Genomic DNA, 23,329 nt, shown 5'->3' on the forward strand with positions numbered 1-23,329 from the left:
ATTGGCCATCAAAGTAAATCAAGAAGCACTTGCAACAGACGGTCTATCAACCTAACATTTTTAGGTCAACGACTCATTATAAAAAAATTCATTCGTTAATTCGCCAAAATTGAAACTTGATCCTTATTGCCTCGGGGGCATAGTCTGCATTGATCCTTATTGCCTCGGGGGCATAGTCTGCATTTTCCAACTATATGTGATAGGGGACAAATATTGAGATATTGATGGGTTCATCCACCTCTGTGTTTGGTCTCCTACTCTAATAGCAAAAAACCTAAGGGACCCTGGCTTGATAATTGTGTGCTGGGGAGAAATGTTAACATGGAAGGGACAATTAATTCTTTGTAGTACACAGTTGTCATAAATGATACTAAGCAAGGCAGAGCTGCTATGGTCTCAATAGTATCATGCAGACAATGTATTCCAATCAATGTAAGCTCTAGATTTAATGTTTCTGACCAAAGTATGCAAGTAGCTGCACAGTTGTCCCCAAAGAAATACTAGTGTTAATCTTTACATACTATTTGCCAATCTGCGAGTTATATCATATCATAGCCTATGCCTTGATTGTGTTCCGCAACACAGTTTATCACTATTGGCAGAAAGAAACCAGTTTGAACAAACAGATTAAATTGAATAAATAACAGTTATATACACTTCAAGCTGGTCTGGCACAAATGTCAAACAAGGCTAAATAAGTTAGGAGCAAAAGGTGAAACCATCATCTTAACAACCTCTCCAAGCCCCAGACTCTCTGGAAAGGAATAAATTACGGTAGACATTTGCCCTAGCACAGCGCCCTTTGCATGAGGGAGGTCCGTCAGGCACCCGGTGAGACATTTTACACCCATTGGGAATTAACCCTAAGACCTATTGGAGTAACCACTCATGCAGGTATTAACTCCGCCAATACATAGGGCTAAATAACTTCATCTAGACACTAGAAAAGAATGATATCTGCATCATTAATAATATATTTGGGAAAATGTGGTACTCAAACTACTGCAAACTAAATTGGCAGTAGCTTAACTTACAATTTGTTAAGACAAACTGCTACTGCAGAGAATTATAAAAGAGGATTAACACAACTGACACAGCAATTATAACTGGCAATGCAGTGACCAAGTAAAGGGCACCGTAGCCCTGCACGGACAAATAGTTCAGGTCAGTAAAAACATAGAGCAAAAAAAGATTACTAAAACATGGGCACAACAAACAGGATAGAGATCCTGGTGAAACCACAAGTAAACCTAGCATGTATGTCGGTTTTACTTGTTCTTAAGATAATATCAAGATATCAGCAGACTCCAATCATTAACTAAGATGTCTGTTAAAGGTATTAAAGATAGTAGGTGCTAGGTGCTCCGTGTTAGTACTTCTAGGCTTATGGGCTTATCATGAACCTTACAAGTACTACATAAGTGTTTCCCATATTCTAAATGGTATCTGAACCATTGTTCTTTTAAGGTTAGATTTTTATGAAGAATATCCTGAAGGAGGAACCCACTGACTTCAACGACAACTTCCCTTCATCGAATTTCTCTTCAATCTTTGTCTAATCTAGTTAATCTGCTTCTGCTATTCTCGATTTCTCAACATGAAGTATAATACTCGATTTTGTCTTTAGATTAATGTCTATCAGTGTTTCAAATGTACTTTTTTAGGAGATTTATTTCTCTCCGTTTCCTATACATCTCAACCTTGTTCTTGGTTGCTTGCTTTCAGGTGGAGAAGATATGCTCGCTAGATACAGACGTATTCATCTCCTTAATTTCCTTTTATGATTATTCCTTCTTGAACAAAGCAGAAAGAGGGCTTCTATACCTTGACTTCACGTGTTCCCATCATATTGTTCACGACCTTTCTCTTTATATTTCCTTCTCCTATTCTTCTCTACCCATTGATCCAGTGACTTCCTTTTGCTTGTTCCTAGAAACACTCAGTTCATTCTTACTTCCATCTTCATTGACTACCTAAACAGAGAAAACTCTCCTTTCTTAGGTTACTACTTATAACAAAAGCTGAGTTGCACTATCCATCTCCGACAAAGACCAGATGAGAAAAACATCTTGTTCTCATTTCTAATTCCAACAAAAAATTAAGTTGAGATATTCGTCTTTTATCTGGACCCTCATGTGTGTTCCTTGTCTCTTTGTCTATTATGTGCTATTACATGCGGCACTTCAAGCAGAAATAATAAGAGATTTGTTTCTGATCTCTCTTCATCCTCTTTATTGACATGGTGATATGGAGTCATCGCCACCATGTTCCATCAAAAGTTTCCATAGCTTTGATTAGTTATGTTTTCATTTTAATTGTCATGGTCTTGATTAATATTTGTGAGAGCTTTTCTAATTTATTTAACAAGCCAAAATAGACAGAATCTATGCTCAAGCTTGGAGAGAGTGGTGATGGTATTATACTTATTAAGTGTAGCTAGTTTACTCCAGCATTGATGCTTCTAGATTTTTATGCCTTCGAATACTATCATATCCAATAAATACTATAAAGTGTTTTTTATCATGTCCTATAAATATTATCAGTGTTTCTTATTGGAATGAACAATACAATATCTTCTTTTGCCAAACTCTAGAATGTCAAATAGTTGAGGGCCCAAGAACAATTAAACCTCAAGGCCATATAGGCAGCTGTTTAATTTTACAAAAATATTCTATGTTCTGAAATATTGAGGAATCAACTCTACTAACAGAGGAAATAAAAAAAAAAATCACAGAAAATATATTCAAAAACCTAGCCATTTCATAAGTCTATTAAACTACAAAAGAAAATTCTAAAATAAGAACTAAAAAAGGCAGTTATTTGAGAAGTTTTTCTTAAAAAAGAATGAAACAAATAGGATCACCATTCTCAAAGGCATGAGTGATTTATAGATATGAATGCGTGACGGAGAATAAAAAAAATATTTACCACAGCTGGGGGCACATCTATATCATCACCATCACCATCCTCATCTTCAGGATCTATGTCAACAGCTGAATCCCAATCTATGTTAAGTCTCTTAGCAGCCTGGGGATCAACTCCTGTATCTGTGGCCTTTGCATAAAGAGATTTTCTAGGCCTGCCCTTCTCTAGTGATTCAACCTTTATGCAAAAAGGTAATTAAAAAAACAACCAGTGTTATCTGACATATCCCATTTACATATGGATCTTTGATAAATGAATATACTTTTGCTAATAAAAACAATTAAAATACATATACATATTGCTCAAGAACATAGACCCTTATGTCAATATTAAAACCAAGATGGCTATAACATGAAAATCGGTACATGTCTAACAATCATTTAACTAACAGTTATCAATCATTAGGCAAACCACAAGTTGCCAATTAAGATGATGCGAGAGAGAAAAAATATTCAAAATGCAACATGGGGGTTCATTCCCATCACTATGTAAATGTTTTCGATAATGTAATGCTCGTAAGGTTTTCACCTCCCATTCCCTTCACCAAAGACATGCAAAATAGGCAAAACAACAAAAATGAGAATTGACTGCAGTGAATAGGAAGTACATCAAAATTCTGTTTCTAAAATTCATGCTACTGGAGGAATTAAATTTTGGAGATCTATGTGGGGAAACAAAATGCTACAACAAAGCAGAACTACCCAGATATGAGTATAAATAAAAATTGAACAGTGAAACAACAAGTTCTTCCCAGGTAATGTTAAAATTTGCACCTCAAGATTGGGCCATTCAGTCATCTCCTTTGCAAGCAACTTAAGAGCCACCCGGTTTTTAGGAATTCTCCCTTCATTCACCTACAGATAATAGAATCAAAGTTAGTTTTCTAAATAAACAAAACTCACAACATACACTTCATTTTTTTTTTAATTACTAACACCCTATTAGTACAAAATGATGCAGCCAACAATAAATATATTTGTCTCCCTAGGTTAATCCCTTCTGCACACAATGGCCTATTTAAGCATTGTTTCATACTTTTATTGATTGAGTAAACTTCAGATAGTTGTACTATATGGACGTCCTACACAACATTTTGAAAGAAGCTGACTCTCTTGGAAGAATAAGCGTCAGTGTATCCAAGCATCAAGCATGCATAACATAAACAATAGCAATCAACTATTATAAATCTAGAATTATCTTGGTGGATCACTGGGGTCAATATATATTAGTGGATGAGTGATTGAAGAAAGCCACCACTTGTTTGTACGCAGATGTATTGTCCCAATATTCAGTCTCACCTAGCAGCCAAGCAAACCACAGAGGCAAACACATTAGCTCTTGTGAGTTCAACCACAAAAGATTGAGTAATGATGCATACTGATAATTTGGGCTTAGCTATACACCTTCACAAGAGTTCTATCCCAAATTTGCAATACAAATTACAAAAGTCATACATCTAACTGAGCTGAAGCACATACATCTTCCAGAGCAGTAACCAAATCATCCCTGGTGATATCCTCTGCGTCATCTATACCAAGCAATCTCTTCCGTTCGACATCCCTAGGGTCCTCGATCATTATAGTTAACTTAACCTAGAAATGCCAAAGAAGAATAAATATAGCTAAGTTTTAGATCAAAGGGAAAAAAAAGGACTAAACTCCATGGTTTCTATTATTAAGATGATAACACAGAGTTTTCTTTTTTTATATAAATGACAAAATTATTATGACCAATAATTGAGATAAAATATAAAACCTAAGTGGGCCAGCACAACTCTCTCCAAACATAATTTGTTAAGACATTTAACCATGCTACACTATAAAAAAAATAATCAAGAGTAACCGTTTAAACTCTAGGCATCCAAGAAAGCAACAAAATATAAGAATGCAAAGTAAATGTGCTTCCTCAGGTATGTGGCACTAATGTCACGCACAAATAAATTACTTGGCAGCCTAAGTAAACAAAACTTGTGTATAAAAATTTAAGGTTCCAGGCTCAGTTCTTCTATCCATCATCCAATTGTACTACATTTGTATAAGAGCTACAAAGAATCATACCTCTCCGAAGATCATGTCTCTATTCTTCTTCAGAAGCTCCAAAACCTGTCCAAAAAATTGAGATTCATTCACAATATCAACGGAGAATGCATCCGAATCGTAAGTTTGAACAATTTTCTCAAAGAAAAAGTGCTACGAGAAGCAATAAGAAGTAAACAAAGGGCGAAGTAAAGATACTCTCTGGATCTCCTGGACGCATTCGAGATCCTCAGGGGATACATCGGACTGATCCTCTTCGGAGACGCGTACGTCGGTTTCTTCCTTGCCGACGGAGGCGAGAACAGGCAGCCCTCCGCGTCGGCGGTGGCCAGGGAAACGGCGAGGTAGGTGGGAGACGGAGGGACAGCGACGTGCGAGGGAAGAAGAGGGAGGCGTCCGGGAGGGCACTCGGGGAACGAGGAGGGCGGGGGGGAGTTTGAGAGGAGGCGATGGGAGATAAAGAGCCATGGGCGTCGGATTGCAGCGCCGGATTGGGAGGCGAGCACGATAGTGGGTACGGTTTATCGCACTCTTAATGGGCCTAGCTTGGTCGAATTACGGATCAGCCCAGTAACTAGTTTGGATGATCTAAATGGGTTGGAAAAATTGCACATCGTCTGAGTGACCCAATGCTAGACCATCCAAATATATACCTTAGTATATTTATTTTATTTTATCAATAATTTATTTTTAATTTATCAGAAAGTACAACGCCCATCGCGGTATAATGATTATAAGAGCCAGCCACATTTTATTATCATGCATCAAAATGTACAACGACAAGCAACAGAAATTATTCAAACTAATTACGATGGCTTAATTCTAACCTGAGACAAAACAATCTCAGAACAGCAAACTAGTTCATGTAATTCTCCATCTTCCTAGTCCTGCAGCCTTGCCGGAGTGGCTCTCCAAACTCAAAAAGTCCTCCTCTGTATTATCCACACCAAGCACGGCATCACCTCCGTTTCCATGGATACTCGAAGCGTCCAGAACACCCTTCACCTCGTCACCATTGCCATAAAGGTTCGCTGGAGAATGCTGATGCGCATCTATCTTCTCTCCCATCACCTCGGAGTTGAACAAAAGCTTGGCGTCGTCGGCCGTTCCTGTGAGAGCGGAAAAGAAGGAGAGGCCATTGGGCCAGCGTACGTCCGGCTCCGGCTCTTCCAGTTGAGCTCCTGAGGCGCGAGGGAGGAAGAGGAGGGTGACGTCCTTGTTGTTCGGAGATCCGCCATGGGGAGAAGGCTGGTAAATTGAGGAAGAATTCAAAGAGGCATAATGGTTCCAGTTGTAGAGCAATGGTGGATTCGGAGCGGGCGTATGCTTGAATGGAACAGAGGAAGCGGTGCTGCTGTTCCTCGAGGAGAAGAGCTGAGAGAGGAAGAAGCCGGATTGGTGCCCCAGTGATTCAAACATATGCCTCATTCTCAACACGAAATGCAGATCTTCTGCTATCTGACACGTTCCAAATCTAGAATTTTAACGTGATTTTTTTTAAAGAACAAAAATCTGCCACTAAGACTTACTATCTTGCAGGAACCAAGTTGGAGGAGGCCATGGCCTGCTTGAATCACAGCTATAGTCTGCTCCGGAAATCACAAATTAAACATAAAAAACAGTTTTAAAGATTATAAAAAGTGAAGAGGGAAATGCGTGTTGCCTGAATGCCAGAGGCAAATTGATCAGTCCATTCGGGAGGAAGCTGCATTGACAAAGTATAAAACAAGGAATAAAGCTCCAGTCACAATGATTTAATGCTTGCAAATGGATGGCAAAAAAGAGTAGCGCGATTAAAGTTTAAAGGGCATCCAATTCTCATTCTTTTGCAGGTACAAAGTGTAAGCTCTCTACACTTTTGTCAGCTGGCGCAGTGGTGTGCTGTCTACTAAAAGGTAAAAACAAGGAACAAAAGCACAAAATAGTGCAGAGCAGGCTACTACTTACAGAATCAAAGGAGCTCTGCCAGTAGTTGCTGATGCTTGCCTCACATTGATCCGAAGGTTCCTTGAACACCCATTTGTGACACTTATCAGAAGCAACCTTCCCCATCAAGCTGCACAGTTCAATCAACTTCCTAGGTCAAGCCTAACCAAAACAAAAGGAACAAAAAGAAAGGCCACGCAAGCTCTCATCTTTTGGAAATTCACTGACCGAAGACTGACAGGAGTAGTCAAAATCGCTATTTTAACAGAAAAAAGCTACCAAATAGTTTTTTTTTTGTTGTTCTTTGAATGGAAAAGGATTGAAGAGTTCCTAAATTAAAGGAGGGATTGGAGGGTGCTAATTAAGATTGGAGTCATGTTTCTTCTAATATGGTTAATGGTTATCCCTCAACACCTAGCGATTACCCACCCTTCTCCGTAGTTATATAGTTGAATCGACATCTTGCTGAAGACCTTCCTCACAGTGTCCTCCTCTTCCATGCACTCTGCTGTGCTTGTCCGGCAAAATCCATCCTCCCACATCAACATCCTGCAGTTAATTCCAACATAAATTAGCTAAAATTTTCACGAAAATTTAAATCTTTACGAGGAACTTTAGAAGAAATTAGTGGTGACAACTCACAGGGTGCCATTGTCGTCTCCCACCACCTTGCAGACATTGACACCCCTGCTCCTCCTGATTACCAGGTGCAAAAAAAAAGGAAACAATCGAATAACAACAAGAGAAACGAAAGGAAAAAGTTTGCGAGCGTAGTAGAGAGAGTACGGGCGAGGGCGTATAGTCCAGAAAACAGAGTAAGTCCAATCCGAGTTGAGGCAGACGTTCCTGAGAGCCTCATGAAGAGCCATCATCCCTATTGCATCCTTGCTCCTGCTGTCCCCTCCTGCCGAGCCCACCATTTCGTCTACCTATCTCTCACACTATTTCTTCTTCCTGCTAAAACAAAAAGCCTCAAGCTACTCTTGCACTTTCCAACCTCAGTAGCTCTGTTCGATTGCAAGTCTAGGCAGCACGAGAACATATAGCACAAAAGAATTTTCCTTAGGTATATGATCATATAATGTCGGGCTGGTAGCTACTTTCCTTCCAACGGCCTCTCCATCCACCACGAGTGGTCCTAACTTTTACCATTTGGTTTAACTATATTCACTGAATACAGAGCTACCGAACGTTATTTATCTGATCAAATTTGACAAAGAAGTAGCGCCGAGGACAGCAGCAGCGAATAAACTAAAGCCCGCGGCACGTGAGCACGTGCCGTGGCCGAGGACGGCGCCTCGTGAGGCATAAACAAACGAAAGTGGCTTTGTTTAAGCAGAGGCAAAGCAGATTAAGTTAAGCGTGGCACCAGTGCGTGAGATGATAGAGACAGGCATATGCGGAGAGGAGAGGAAAGAGCTTTAACTTGAAGATAGGGAGATGAATTCAAGAGCAAGTGCTTAATTTGCCCAGTTGCAACTGGCGGAGTTAAGAGCACCGATCGCGGGCCAGTGTGCCCTGCCCGTTGGACAACTTTTACCTAGAAACCTTCTCTTTCTCAGTTCTCACTTTGACCATCAGGCATGAGCTCCAACGGCCCCTTCGCTTTATTAATTTGTGTGTTCCCTGAGACTGAGTTGAAGATCCAGCAAAATCTAGGATAACTGTTAACTATATAGTTTCAGTATGCTTATACGTCGAGAATTTTGATTAAAAGTCAGAAGTCAATGGTTAATCAGTAAGAGATCGGAATTCAGTATTGAAGTCTATTCTCGACTCTTGAGATTGGAGGATATGATTTTGCCCCATCTCTACTTGCACTTCTTCCGCTGGTCCCAGAATCAAAATCTATCACTACTCCCATCAAACTCATAACATAAAATCATCATTAATTAAGGACATGTAAATCCCAATGATATATGATTTCATCACAACGCAAGCAATCATTCTCAACATCTATTTTTATTTGAGATTAATTCCACTTCAACACCGACCCGGTAATGAAGAGGGATCCCATCAAGAAGAGGTCAACATAAAACAGATCGATTGATATGAAAGATAAGGTCAAATAAGATGTCTAAGTGAGTAGAGTAGATTGAGTACGGCCGAGCGGATCGAACATGGCCGAAGAGACTGCACAAGCTTATGAGATAAGCCAATAGAGCATTTCTTAACAGGGTAAAGATAGACCTCCAACCACAAAAAAAAAAGCTAAGCAGCAGCTAATTTCACTAACCGGACATCACTTCCGATCAAATGGAGACAACCGAGGACAATCAGGAAGTAAGGAAAATGACGAGCTCGTAGGTCCGATGGATACTGCCGAGCGAGGGTAGCTCGACCGAGCGAACGTCGATCGACTGCGCATGACCCCACCAAATATCATATCATATATTTTTGGGAGTTTGTGTCGCTGACAGCAGGGCATGTCTAACAGACAAATCGTACTTTAAAAGCTTCAAGACTGTCACATCAGAAGATTGCATGACTGCTTAAGGAATTGTGTCAGGGACACTTTTCGACTGGAATTTTCCTAGGGCACATAGGAAAATGTGCATACGCTTTGAGATGCGTGCATAACTCTATAGTGACACTATAAAAGGGGGTTCTCATCTACAGGTAGAGGTACATGAGCAACTTCATTTTCTATACACTTCATCTACAGTTTCCCGTCCTTTGAGATCACCGGAGACTGACTTGAGCGTTGGAGGGCTAATGCTGGAAACCCCTTCCCGGCCCGATACTAATGCCTTTGTGTTACAGGGCCACGTGGACTCTTCACCACATCAACTTTGAAGTCACATCCCCTCCCTAGCTCAACGTTATCTCCGTTTTCGAATAGCGTCATATTTAACGTCATCTGTGGGAACATTACCTGTAGCCAAAACGCGAAGATGGAGGATGTTGGATGACTCACCACGATGATGTTGACACCAGAAGAGTTGGACATTGATCCTGTCTGAATCAGGAGTCAACGGACGCTGGGGACGTGGCGCTCCCTGCTGGATCCTCGAGTGCTCCGGCGAACCTGCAACAAAACCGAGCCGGGAGGGGTGTCCCGGCGACGGCCCTCCGACGCTCAAGTCAGGCGAGGAATAGATGAAGAAGAAGGCTCCAGAATGAGGACTCGCGTACCTCCGGTTGAAGAAGTGGAGGTCTTATATAGACTTCTGAGGAGGCTGATTCACACATACCGAGGCACACACATGTGTCCTCAGCCCATACCCAGTATGGGCTTGTCAGAGGAACTTGCCTGACTCCTTACTGCTACAGTATGAGCACGTCTTCGATGGGACAGTGAGCTCACGTCCCAAGATTCTGCGTATCAACAGCTGTCAGAAGATGTTTCTATCCCTGCCTTTTCTTACTCCCCGTCGAGCGTCCGGCCGGTCGCCGGTATCCTCGCATCCGGCCGGTCGGATGTGATGATCCGCTTGGGAGATTCTCAATCATGTGCTCTAGACTTCGCAGTGTTGTTTTATTCCTTCGGCCGAGTCGGCCCTCCGCTCGGCACTACCTACTGTTCATCGTGAGCGTCGGAACCCCGTGTCCGGCGGGGTGTACTGCTTCCGCTAGGCAGACTCAGCCAGTCGTCGTCGTCATTATCCGCTCGGCCAAGCTTATGGTTGGGCTATTGCCTTTGGGTCTCCTCGCGGCGTTGACTCTGCTGAATGGGGCCCCCCCTTCTTACTCCCGGATCACTTGCCTCCCCTTCAAGTCTAGTCGAAGGAGGAAGTGAGTCCGACTGACTGGACTATGTGTCCGAGCGGGCGATCGTCGCCTTACCATCACCTATAACATTCCTTTAGCCATTCGACCCTTATGCCGGATTCAGCCGCTCGGCTCTTTGTTTTGGATGCCTTGTTGTTCAACGTGGATATTTGCTTGTCTAAATCTTCTCGAAAATCGCACAAATCCTTCCCATTAAGTCGCAACATGCGCGGTATGGGCGCATTAATTGCGCCTCGTGGCAAGGCGCCATGTGGCTCTTCTCGCGTGGCGGCGATGCTTAGTACGATGGGACGCGATTGCTTGGAAATAGACGGTTGGATGATGACCTCGTCTTTCGTGACCTGCATCCGACGGCGGAGGCCGACCAACCTCGGCCGTATAAAGCCTCCGTCTCCTCCCTTCGCCGCATGCTTGCTTGCGCGTTGTCCTTCCGCCTCCTCTCCTGCTGCGACCTCCGACGATCCAGTTCCTGTTTTTCGGCGGCTACCATCCCACCGGTGATCCTTTCCGCCCGTTTACTTCTCAGTGAGTCCTCTCCCTTCACTTACAAGGTCTCCCCAACTTGTTTTGTCTCTTCCGTTCCCGTTCCTCTGGTTTCTTGCTGTCTTATTGCTTCTCCGAGATGGCCAGCTCCTCTGAACCCGCTGTTGATGCTCATGGCCCATGGTATACGACCATGGAGAGTCGGTTTGATGAAGAGGGCGCTCGGCGTCTTGTTCGGACGTATGGGATCCCTGATGACCACGAAATAATTATAGCCGACCCAACCGACCGGCCACATGACCCGCCGATCGGCACAATTTGTTTCTTTTTAGACCAATTCCAGGGTGGCCTTAGATTTCCTACCCATCCCTTTATTTTGGAGGTTTGTAACTATTTTCGCATTCCGCTCGGCCAGCTTGTGCCGAATTCCTTTAGGCTGCTGAGCGGGGTGGTCGTCCTCTTTAAGCTGCATAGTATCCCTCTTGACCCCAAAATATTCCACTTCTTCTTCTACCCCAAACAATCCGAGTTGGGCACTTTTATCTTCCAAAGTAGAATAGGCTTTAAATTTTTTGATAATATGCCGACCTCCAACAAACACTGGAAGGAATTTTTCTTCTATATCCGACTTCCCGAATGGCCAGCATTCCGAACCAAATGACAGACCGCTGTCCCGACCCAGCCGGAGCTTGGCAAGTTCAGAAGCGATCCAGCCTACCTTCATGCGGCGAACTGGTTGTCCGGTCAGCGGTACAAGATCGACCAGTTGCTTCTCAAGGGGGTGTTGTATATTTTCGGATTATCTCCCGTTCGGGCAAATCTCCCCTTCCGCATGAGTAAGGACTCTTTACTCTCTTAATCTTTTTTGTCTAATTGATGTTAATTTCTTTCACTGCAGCTGAAGTCATGTGGCGCTCCAAGGCTACTGATCATCTGAAGTTGAAGTCCGTGGAAATTGAAGCGGCCACCAAAAAAGAGCTCGCCGAGCGGGGTCTCATCCCCAGCCGCCCGGCAGATGCAGGAGAGGGGGGGGCGCAGTCTGCCCCTGGTTGAGGCGGAAATCGATCCTGTTTCCTCGGCTCCCGCCGAGCTGGGCGTTCCGCATGTCGAGGATCCACCACTGGAGGTTCGGCGGAAACGTCGAAGAGACCCGAACCTCCCGCCGACCCAAGAGGAGGGACCACAGGCGCCGATCGGCGTTACTTCGCCCGACCGCACGCCATCACAGCTCGGGACCCCTATGGCTTCGCCACCGGCACAGCTTTCTGGTTCTCCTCCCCGAACCCGTCGTCGCCTGCGACGGTTCGGCGAAACTTTCACCACAGGGGAGTCCTCGGGCCAGGCTACCGCAGACTGCCATCCGATTCCCATCGGAGGAATATTTACTGTCCGCCGATCGGCCATCGAGCCCCGTTCACGAAATAACATTGACGGGTCCGCTCGCCAAGCTTTTTGAGGACGCGCAGATTCAAGCGGCCCTCATGACGCCCAAGCAGCTCGGCAACAACAACATGCAGCAGGCCACTCAGGTAAATTCATTTTTCTTCCCGTGCCATGCTACTGTTTGGTTCCTGATTTCATTATTTCCCTTACAGCGTTGGGCTGAGCAAATCGCCACTAGCCATCGGCTAGCCGAGCTGGAGGATCTCCTGGAAAAACTCCAAGTGTCGGGGGGTCCAACGGCCGAGCGAGAGAAACAAGCCCGCGAGGCCGAACAGAAGAAGGCCGCCGAACTGGCTACAGAGGTGGCTCGACTCGAAGGCCTGGTGAAGAAGCGTGACGCAGACGTGAAGCGCGCCAGTAGCCGGAAGAAGCGGGCGATTGCTGATCTGGACAAGATGAAAGTTGAAGTCCGAGCCCTAGATCAGCAGTCCAAGAATCTGAAGGCCCAGCTGGACGCCGAGCAGGAGAACCGTTCGACAGAACGCACAAAGGCCGAGATGAACTTGAAGGCAGTACAAGATTCCTTAATCGCTTCCCGGGCGGTACTCAAAAAATATAAGGAGGGAGAGCCGAGTCGCCTAGCAGCAGTGCGCCAAGAGTACCTCCGCTCGAAGCGGTTCGGCACAAAATTCGATGCAATGTCTCCTCAACCTTCGCCGAGGCGATCAAGGTTACTGTGGCCTACTTGAAGAAGGGTGGCCACCTTCCTGCTGACCTGAGCATTCCCCCCTCGGATCTGGCTGTTATGATAGACGACATCCCGGACGCCTTTTTTAACTTTGAAGACCCCGAGTGAGGAGTGTTACCTGTCTTGTTTTTGTTTTTCATGTCCAGTACAACTCTTTGTATTTGTCGTTCGGCATGCCTTCCCTTTAATGCAGTTTTGTCTTTGCTTGCGTCTCCCTGGTCCTTATCCACAATATTCTTCTGTTTGTTGTATTTAACAAGTGTTGAAGGATCAACGGTCGAGCGGGCCTAAATGTTTTGATACTGGTGGTTCCTGTGGTTTCTTACTTTTACGTTCGTTCGCCAGGGGTATTTATAGTCGCCGGACCGACCCTTGACCTTTAACGATGGAGCTCGTCGGTGTTATGCTCGGGGACTTATAGACGCCGACTCGTCTCCCGGTTTCCCGGCCGGAGGGTTTATAGACGCCGGACCGTCTCTCGATCTTTAACGACGGAGCTCGTCGGTATTATGCTCGGGGACTTATAGACGCCGGCTCGTCTCCCGGTTTCCCAGCCGGAGGGTTTATAGACGTCGGACCGTCTCTCGATCTTTAACGACGGAGCTCGTCGGCGCGGATATTTATAGCCGGTCAGCGCGGCTCTCGATCTTTAACGACGGAGCTCGTCGGCGCGGATATTTATAGCCGGTCGGCGCGGCTCTCGATCTTTAACGACGGAGCTCGTCGGCGCGGATATTTATAGCCGGTCGGCGCGGCTCTCGATCTTTAACGACGGAGCTCGTCGGCGCGGATATTTATAGCCGGTCGGCGCGGCTCTCGATCTTTAACGACGGAGCTCGTCGGCGCGGATATTTATAGCCAGTCGGCGCAGCTCTCGATCTTTAACGACGGAGCTCGTCGGTGCGGATATTTATAGCCGGTCGGCGCGGCTCTCGATCTTTAACGACGGAGTTCGTCGGTCTTCTGCTCGGGGATTTATAGACGCCGGCTCGTCTCCCGGTTTCCCGGCCGGAGGGTTTATAGACGCCGGACCGTCTCTCAATGTTTAACGACGGAGCTCGTCGGCGCGGATATTTATAGTCGGTCGGCGCGGCTCTCGATGTTTAACGACGGAGCTCGTCAGCGCAAATATTTATAGCCGGTCGGCGTGGCTCTCGATGTTTAACGACGGAGCTCGTCGGCGCGGATATTTATAGCCGGTCGGCGCGGCTCTCGATGTTTAACGACGGAGCTCGTCGGCGCGGATATTTATAGCCGGTCGGCGCGGCTCTCGATCTTTAACGACGGAGCTCGTCGGCCTCCGAATGAGACTACACACCCGTCCGAACGGCTCGGGCCTTCACATCGAGCGCTTGGCTCGTGTATAATCCCTGAGGTAGTACTCAGCTATAATGTACCTGGCCGAGCGGCTCAGGCCTTCGCTCCCTGAGGTAGTACTCAGCTATAATGTACCTGACCGAGCGGCTCAGGCCTTCGCTCCCTGAGGTAGTACTCAGCTAAGATGTACCTGGCCGAGCGGCTCAGACCTTCGCTCCCTGAGGTAGTACTCAGCTAAGATGTACCTGGCCGAGCGGCTCAGGCTTTCGCTCCCTGAGGTACTCGGCCGACCGGCTCGGGCCTTCGCTCCAGGTGGTACTCACTAAGATGTACAGGCGGCTGGGCCTTCGCTCCACGAGGTAGTACTCGGCTAAGATGTACTGGCCGGCTCGGGACTTCGCTCCCAGTGAGTACTCGGCTATAATGTACTGGCCGGCTCGGGGCCTTCGCTCCCGAGGTAGTACTCGGCTAAGATGTGCACTGGCCGGCTCGGGGCTTTCGCTCCACGGTGGTACTCGGCTAAGATGTACTGGCGGCTCGGGCCTTCGCTCCACCGAGGTAGTACTCGGCTAAGATGTACTGGCCGGCTCGGGGCCTTCGCTCCACAGGTAGTACTCGGCTAAGATGTACTGGCAGGCTCGGGGCCTTCGCTCCACAGGTAGTACTCGGCTATAATGTACTGGCGGCTCGGGGCCTTCGCTCCCGAGTGAGTACTCGGCTAAGATGTACTGGGCGGCTCGGGGCCTTCGCTCCACGAGTAGGTACTCGGCTAAGATGTACCGGGCCGGCTCGGGCCTTCGCTCCCCGAGTGGTACTCGGCTAAGATGTACTGACCGGCGGCTCGGGGCCTTCGCTCCACGGTAGTACTCGGCTAAGATGTACTGGCGGCGGCTCGGGGCCTTCGCTCCACGGTGGTACTCGGCTAAGATGTACTGGCCGGCGGCAGGCCTTCGCTCCACGAGGTAGTACTCGGCTAAGATGTACTGGCCGGCTCGGGGCCTTCGCTCCACGAGGTGGTACTCAGCTATAATGTACTGGCCGAGCGGCTCGGGCCTTCGCTCCAGGTAGTACTCAGCTAAGATGTACTGGCCGGCTCGGGCCTCGCTCACAGTGAGTACTCGCTAAGATATACTGGCCGGCGGCTCGGGCCTTCGCTCCACAGGTGGTACTCGGCTAAGATGTACTGGCGGCTCGGGGCTTTCGCTCCCTGAGGTAGTACTCAGCTAAGATGTACCTGGCCGAGCGGCTCAGGCCTTCGCTCCCTGAGGTAGTACTCAGCTAAGATGTACCTGGCCGAGCGGCTCAGGCCTTCGCTCCCTGAGGTAGTACTCAGCTAAGATGTACCTGGCCGAGCGGCTCAGGCCTTCGCTCCCTGAGGTAGTACTCAGCTAAGATGTACCTGGCCGAGCGTCCGATCGGACGTGAAGCTTATGTTGGGCTATGCTGGGGGAGACACCGGGCAGCTCATGCGTCGACTAGGCGAAGACGTCATGATTCCTCTGGAGGCATGTGACCACCTCTTCTTTCTGTTCGTCCTCCAGGTCGGCGGCAATAAAGGTTGTGGCCTCCGGTCGGCTCGGATGAATCTGCACTTCCTCCTTTTCATCATAAATTAAGGCAGGAGGCTTCTCGGTTATGGCGTGTACCTCGATACGTGGAGACTTTCGAGCGGCGTTGGATTCAGCTCGGACTGTTTCCACATAGCATTTCCGAGCGGCTAGTTGATCTCCTCGTACTTCGCCGACTTTGTCCTCGACCGGGAATTTGATCTTCTGGTAGAATGTCGACACAGCAGCTCGAAATTCGCTTAACGCCGGTCGCCCCAATATCACGTTGTAGGATGAAGGGGAGTCGACCACCACAAAGTTTGTTGTCCTCGTTCTCCGGAGCGGTTCTTCCCCTAAGGAGATAGCCAGTCTTACCTGTCCGACCGGAAGAACCTCATTGCCCGTAAACCCGTAGAGGGGGGTTGTCATGGGCAGCAGCTCGGCTTGATCGATTTGTAGTTGATCAAAGGCCTTTCTGAAGATGATGTTGACTGAGCTGCCAGTGTCAATGAAGATACGGTGGATGGTGTAGTTGGCTATTACCGCTTTGATGATAAGGGCATCATCATGCGGCACTTCAACTCCCTCAAGATCCTTGGGCCCGAAACTGATCTCGGGTCCGCTCGCCCTTTCTTGGCTACAACCCACCTCATGGATTCTGAGCTGCCGAGCGCTTGCCTTTCTTGCCCTGTGTGAATCTCCTCCGGTCGGCCCACCCGCAATGATATTGATTTCTCCCCGGGAGATGTTGTTTCTATTCTCCTCTTCCCGAGCGGACTGCCTAGGTCGCTCATTGGACCTTCGAGAACGATCTTCATGCCTTGGAGGGAAACGCCGTTCGGGAGATCTCCTATATGTTCGTCGACCGGACTCTTGCTGACGATGCCGGCGGTCGGGCGAAGGTGATCGACGAGGGCCACCCCGTCGCACGGGGTGGGTGATTGAAGGCAAGCCTCGACAATCGCGGGTGTTGTGAGAGTCAGTATTATGGAAAGAGCAAAACATTGGAGTCCATACCCTCTTTTTCTTCATCCTTGGCCGATCGGCCGCTACCTCTTGGACCACCGGGGACTTCGTATGATGCGCCCGGGATGCCTCAACTCTTGGCCCTCTTGGTGGCTGATGGGCAGCGGACTGCTTCCGTTCGGCTTGGGCCGGACGTTCGGCATGAGTTCCCTTCCGTCGGGCAGCCTCCACCTCTTCCACATTTATATACTCATTCGCCCGGTGCAGCATGTGGTCGTAGTCTTTGGGCGGTTTGCGAATGAGCGCGCGGAAGAAGTCCCCTTCCACGAGGCCTTGCGTGAATGCGTTCACCATTGTCTCCGAAGCGGCTGTGGGGATGTCCATCGCTACTTGATTAAATCGCTGTATGTACGCCCGGAGAGATTCTCTTGGTTCTTGTTTGACGGTGAACAGGCTGACGCTTGTCCTTTGATAACGTCGGCTGCTCGCAAAGTGATGAAGAAATGCCGTTCGGAACTCCTGGAAGCTAGTGATAGAGCCGTCTTGCAGTCTCTGAAACCACCTATGTGCGGATTCCGATAGAGTGGTGAGAAATACCCGGCACTTTATGCCATCAGAGTACTGATGTAAGGTGGCGATGCTGTCGAACTTCCCCAAATGATCGTCGGGGTCGGTCATTCCATTGTAAGCTTCGATCGGTGGTGGTGTATAATATTTTGGTAGCGGATCCCGATGTATGGCTTCAGAGAATTGCCGGTGAACCTGCTCGGGTGGTGCGTCCACTCGGGGAGCTTTGCCCTTTCTATGATCCCGAACGGGAGGCTCATCGGACGAAGATCCTTGCTCCCCGTGGGCGGGCGCGGTTTCTGGGGGAGTACGGAAGAGAGCCCGAGGGAACCCTCCTGTTGAAACATATTCCGGGCGATCTGCTTGCGCCGCCCGGCCTGCTGAAGCTGAGGTTGTTTGCTGTTGCGCTCGCTCGGCTTGTGCTTTCTCCTTTTGCTGCTCCACTATCTTGGCTGCTCTCGCCTCGACTATAGCGTCAAACTCCTCTTGTGAGAGTGCCACGGTGTGTAGTCTTCCAGCCTCGTCCATTGCCTCTGCTCGGATGCAGGTGCGTTCCCACAGACGGCGCCAAATTGATCATGTCCGAATCAGGAGTCAACGGACGCTGGGGACGTGGCGCTCCCTGCTGGATCCTCGAGTGCTCCGGCGAACCTGCAACAAAACCGAGCCGGGAGGGGTGTCCCGGCGACGGCCCTCCGACGCTCAAGTCAGGCGAGGAATAGATGAAGAAGATGGCTCCAGAATGAGGACTCGCGTACCTCCGGTTGAAGAAGTGGAGGTCTTATATAGACTTCTGAGGAGGCTAATGCACACATACCGAGGCACACACACGTGTCCTCAGCCCATACCCAGTATGGGCTTGTCAGAGGAACTTGCCTGACTCCTTACTGCTACAGTATGAGCACGTCTTCGATGGGACAGTGAGCTCACGTCCCAAGATTCTGCGTATCAACAGCTGTCAGAAGATGTTTCTATCCCTGCCTTTTCTTACTCCCCGTCGAGCGTCCGGCCGGTCGGCGGTATCCTCGCATCCGGCCGGTCGGATGTGATGATCCGCTCGGGAGATTCTCAATCATGTGCTCTAGACTTCGCAGTGTTGTTTTATTCCTTCGGCCGAGTCGGCCCTCCGCTCGGCACTACCTACTGTTCATCGTGAGCGTCGGAACCCCGTGTCCGGCGGGGTGTACTGCTTCCGCTCGGCAGACTCAGCCAGTCGTCGTCGTCATTATCCGCTCGGCCAAGCTTATGGTTGGCCTATTGCCTTTGGGTCTCCTCGCGGCTTTGACTCTGCTGAATGGGGCCCCCCCTTCTTACTCCCGGATCAGACATATTGATACAAGCGTGAGCTACAAAGATGTTGGAATAGCAGGAAGCAGCGGTCGGTCGCCTAGCAGACAAGCTCGTGGCATTAGCGACAGAGCAACAAGCAAAGCATAGAGGTCGAGTGGAAAATCCTGTCGCTCGCAAGCCCCACAATAAGCCGATCGACACATTCGGAGAAGCGCCGAATATGCCTATCCCGTATCACCGAGTATTGTTCCGCATCCCTTTAGAGGAACAGGGCAGAGCACATAGGATGCAAGGATCCTCTTCTGATGATGCGCCCGTCTAGGACAGCGAAAGGGTAAAGCGCCTAAGCTTAATGACTCCCCTGAACGGATAAATAAGCAGTTCTCTTAGGATATCCTGGATAACCAACTATCGTGGCATTACGCGCCATTGATGATCGAAGAGTACACGGGGGCAACCGACCCCGTGGACCATCTAATCAAATTCGACAACATGACCATGCTCTATCAATACACCGACAGAGTCAAATGCCAAGTCTTCCTCACCACACTCTCCGGATTAGCCCAAAGGTGGTTCAGGCGACTGCCAATCGGATCTATATGTAACATTAAAGACTTTCTAGCGGCGTTCTTACAACACTTTGCAAGCAGTCACCACCATCATAAGACAAACGTCAATCTGTTTGCGGTCAAGCAAGGGCTTAAGGAAGCATTGCAGGCCTACATTAAAAGATTTAACCAAGTGGCTATAGAAATCCCGTCAGCCACTCCTGAGATCCTTGTAAGTGTGAGACCATTGGCGGCCGGCTAAAGGGGGGTGAATAGCCCTGACAAATAAAAAGAACCTTTCTCGAATTTATAGCTTCATTAATCTAACATTTACATAAATAAAATAAATGACTGAAAGAAAAAAGACACGAAAGGGTTACTTGGTTACAACCGGGAGGTTGTTAATCTAAGGAAGTTGGAGCTTAGTAAATAATCTACTTCAGGCAAAGAAACCTCTTACAGCAGTTGAAGTACTCAATTACAGAACAAAATAAAACTAGAATGAATCACAAGTGTTGTTTTGAACCTCTTGGACCAGAGCTATATTTATAGCCCTGGTCGAGATACCTGGAAGGGTTCTAGACGCCTGGAATGGGATAGAATTCTATCCTCGATGTAACGGTTAAACGCCACATCGATTTGGGTAAAGTTTGGGTTCCGGGCGCCTTGACCTGGTCTGGGTGCCAGGACCAGAAAAGTCAACACAGCTGACTTTTTTGTCCGGGTCTTCCGCTCCGGTTCCGCTCGCCTCGTTCCAGGTCTTCCACTCCGGCTTCGCTCGCTTGGGTGATTTCGACCATCCGAAATAGGGCTCACCCGAACCCAACTTCCGGCCTTCTCGAGTAATCTTCCACTCCAGCTTTTCATCCCTTGGAAATGTCGCGCACCTCATTCTCGTCCGCCCGCGTACTCTTCCACAGCATCTCGTCCCCAGACGCTCCGAGCCCGTTGGCTCTCTTCCGTGTCGTCCTTCTCGCTAGCTGTGTCTTTTGCTCGACTTCCTGTGCTCTTAAGTTCCTGCACATTTAGACACAAGCTCCCAATAAGACTTAACCTACATTGTTTGATAACATCAAAACTACTTTGGGGTTCAAACAATTTCCCTCTTTTTGATGTTAGTAACTCAAGTTAAGTTAGGGTAAACCAACATAAGGTAAAAGTAATAAATTTGCTATTAAATGTAAAAAGTAAAAAATTTAAGCTACCTCCCCCTAAGCTTAATTTTTCCTTCTCCCTCTTTGATTACATACAAAAAGGGTTACCTCAAAAGTCTAAGGAAAAAAAAATGAGTTGATAAAGTTTTAAAAAACTTTGAGATAGATAATTTTTAAAAACTTTAAGTTTTACAAAAAAATTCTAAATAAATGCAAGAAAAGAATGTTTAAGTAATTTTGACAACTATTTAAAATATTATTAATCACAAGTAAATGATTTATCAGTTAGTCAATTAAATATTTTATTTCATTAATTGACTTCTAGGTTGTGGCGAAGCACTAGACCTTCTTGGTTATTAAAGCAACAATCACTTTCTAGACAAAGCCTCTTAAGGAAATTAAGCAATTAATCTACTCTCTGAAAGCTCTAAATTTAAATATCTAATTCAAATATGATTTTGGAACCCAATATAGGTTCCTTCCAACTAAGTTAATCAGAAATTTCTTAGGTACACCCTATGAAATCTAAGGTGTCAATTTAAATCATTATATCTTTTAATATGTGTGCATGTACGATTTTTCAGCTCTTCTATTTCTGTTTTCAAGTTTTCATTTTATAATTTCACTTTTTCAAAATATTCTAATTGACAAGAAATAGCTAATGTTGATTTTAACTTCTTATTTTCTACTTCTAATTTATGAGATGTTTTAGTCAGAAACTTTATAAATTTAAATAGCTTATCAGGCGGTAAGGATCTTACCTGACTTACCTTGTCAATTTCATCATCTAAGACTCCCCCTGTAGAGTTGCTCTCTTTTGTGGTTGCTCCTCCTTCATCAATGATCTCGATACTCATTGCGGAAGAGCTTGTTTCGTCCTCTTTGTCTTGATGACTTGCCATTAGTGTGATTCCGGCGTAGGCCTCGATTTATGATTCTAATGAGGTTTCATCCCACATTGCTTTTAGGTTATTGTGCCTTTTCTGGGTTGGTCTCCTACCTGTGCTTGTGTCCTTATGCTTGTCCTTGCTTCTCAGTTTTGGGAAGTTATCTTTTACGTGTCCTTCTTCATTGCAGTGGTAGCATTTTACATTTCATTTTCGTCTCTTACCCTGGACTTGATTAAACTTATTGGATTTCAATAAGTTTTTAAATCTCCTTACCATTAAAGTCGTTTCGTCATCGTCAAGTGATGTCTCAGAATCTGGTTCGTCCACTTTTACTTTTAAAGCAACATTTTGCCTTGATTCTTTCTTTAGACCTGCACATCTTGACTCATAAATTTCAAAAGTTGAAAAACATTATTCTAAGGTGCTTACATCTAAATCCTTAGAGATGAAATATGCATCTACTAAGGTTGACCATTCTAAAGTCCTAAGAAATGCATTAAGTGTATACCTTAGCGAATCTCGGTTGGATACCTTTTCTCCGAGATTCATGAGTTCGGTGATTAGCTCTTTGATTCTTGAGTGGAGGTGTGCGACGGTTTCGCCTTCTTCTACCCGAAGGTTGCTGATCTGATTCCGAAGCAGGTCTCGTCTTGCTAGTTTTGCCTCAGAGGTCCCTTCATGTAGTTCCAGGAATTTCTCCCAAAGCTCCTTGGCTAACTCGTAGGATCTGATACGGTTGACTTCTTGAGGTGGTAAAACACTAAGCAAAAGAAATTCTGTTTTGTCATTTGTCACGAAGTCGGCTTGCTCCTTCTTCATCCACTGATATTCTTCTTTGTCTTTCGAGGCTACGAAACCATATTTCATAATTATTAATAATTCAAAATTTATTTTAAAAATACCTCCATCTTCTTTTTTCAGTTCACGAATTTTCCCTTAAACTTCGGTGGATGAATGCTAGATTCGGTCATCTTGTGTGCTTCGTTTAACAGTTAGTCCTCCTGAAGCGAACTCACACTGATACCACTTGTGAGACCGTTGGCGACCGCCTAGAGGGGGGTGAATAGCCCTGACAAATAAAAATAACCTTTCTCAAATTTACGGCTTAATTAATCTAACACTTGCATAAATAAAATAAATGACTGAAAGAAAAGAGGCATGAAAGGGTTACTTGGTTACAACCGGAGAGGTTGTTAATCCAAGGAAGTTGGAGTTTAGTAAACAATCTCCTTCAGGTGGAGAAGCCTCTTACAGCATTTGAAGTACTCAATTACAGAACAAAACAAAACTAGAATGAATCACAAGTATTGTTTTGAACCTCTTGGACCAGGGTTGTATTTATAGCTCTGGTCGGGGCGCCTGGAATGGTTTCAAATGTCTGGGATGGGATAGAATTATATCCCCGATACAACGGTTAAACGCCACGTCGATTTGAGTAAAGTTTGGGTTCCGGGCGCTCGGATGGTCCAGGCGCCCCGGACTGGTTCCGGGCGCCCCGACCTGGTCCGAGCGCCCGGACCAAGAAAGTCAACATAATTGAATTTTTTTTATCCGGGTCTTTTACTCCGGTTCTGCTCACCTCGGTCCGGGTCTTCCGCTCCGGTTCACTCGCTTGGGTGATTTCAGACATCTGAAATAGGCCTCACCCGAATCCAACTTCCGACCTTCTCGAGCAACCTTCCGCTCCGACTTTTTGTCTCTCAGAAACGCTGCGTACCTCCTTCTCGTCCGCCCGCGTACTCTTCCGCAGCACCTCGTCCCTCAAACCACCGAGCCCATCGGCTCTCTCCCGTGTCGTCCTTATCGCTAGCTACATC

The 23,329-nt window shown here is 46.7% G+C and overlaps 2 protein-coding genes across 5 annotated transcripts; both read right to left on the bottom strand.

Annotated features, from left to right (window-relative positions):
* Positions 1-613: 613 nt before the first annotated feature.
* Positions 614-5,465, bottom strand: LOC122014697 (protein CHLOROPLAST ENHANCING STRESS TOLERANCE, chloroplastic-like). 4 transcript variants are annotated; one of them, XM_042571061.1, is made up of 7 exons: positions 5,160-5,465; positions 4,983-5,027; positions 4,380-4,517; positions 3,699-3,779; positions 2,929-3,102; positions 1,035-1,143; positions 614-940 (listed from the first exon to the last, which is right to left on the bottom strand). In XM_042571061.1, the coding sequence occupies exons 1-6, from the start codon at positions 5,427-5,429 to the stop codon at positions 1,054-1,056; spliced, it is 798 nt and encodes a 265-aa protein (XP_042426995.1). In that variant the 5' UTR covers positions 5,430-5,465; the 3' UTR covers positions 614-940; positions 1,035-1,053. The 4 variants fall into 4 exon arrangements, with proteins under 4 accessions (XP_042426995.1, XP_042426996.1, XP_042426994.1 ...); XM_042571062.1 differs by having other exon boundaries at positions 614-1,143; positions 4,404-4,517; XM_042571060.1 differs by having other exon boundaries at positions 614-1,143.
* Positions 5,466-5,686: 221 nt separating this feature from the next.
* On the bottom strand, positions 5,687-8,075 carry LOC122014696 (protein RICE SALT SENSITIVE 3-like). The gene is made up of 7 exons (XM_042571059.1): positions 7,674-8,075; positions 7,530-7,583; positions 7,317-7,436; positions 6,909-7,017; positions 6,625-6,666; positions 6,491-6,547; positions 5,687-6,419 (listed from the first exon to the last, which is right to left on the bottom strand). The coding sequence occupies exons 1-7, from the start codon at positions 7,805-7,807 to the stop codon at positions 5,823-5,825; spliced, it is 1,113 nt and encodes a 370-aa protein (XP_042426993.1). The 5' UTR covers positions 7,808-8,075; the 3' UTR covers positions 5,687-5,822.
* Positions 8,076-23,329: the final 15,254 nt, after the last annotated feature.

This window comes from Zingiber officinale, chromosome 8B (assembly GCF_018446385.1).
Source record: "Zingiber officinale cultivar Zhangliang chromosome 8B, Zo_v1.1, whole genome shotgun sequence".
NCBI lineage: Eukaryota > Viridiplantae > Streptophyta > Magnoliopsida > Zingiberales > Zingiberaceae > Zingiber > Zingiber officinale.

What these genes read in the sequence shown, in the direction of transcription:
- LOC122014696 (XM_042571059.1), bottom strand. Translation starts at nt 7,807, where the DNA reads ATGGTGGGCTCGGCAGGAGGGGACAGCAGGAGCAAGGATGCAATAGGG. An exon ending in GGAGACGACAATGGCACCCT is followed by an intron (nt 7,437 to 7,529) that starts GTGAGTTGTCAC and finishes AATTAACTGCAG; the next exon opens with GATGTTGATGTGGGAGGATG. An exon ending in AACTTGGTTCCTGCAAGATA is followed by an intron (nt 6,420 to 6,490) that starts GTAAGTCTTAGT and finishes GGAACGTGTCAG; the next exon opens with ATAGCAGAAGATCTGCATTT.
- LOC122014697 (XM_042571061.1), bottom strand. Translation starts at nt 5,429, where the DNA reads ATGGCTCTTTATCTCCCATCGCCTCCTCTCAAACTCCCCCCCGCCCTC. An exon ending in GCGTCCAGGAGATCCAGAGA is followed by an intron (nt 5,028 to 5,159) that starts GTATCTTTACTT and finishes TTTTTTGGACAG; the next exon opens with GTTTTGGAGCTTCTGAAGAA. An exon ending in CTGAATGGCCCAATCTTGAG is followed by an intron (nt 3,103 to 3,698) that starts GTGCAAATTTTA and finishes TTTTGCATAAAG; the next exon opens with GTTGAATCACTAGAGAAGGG.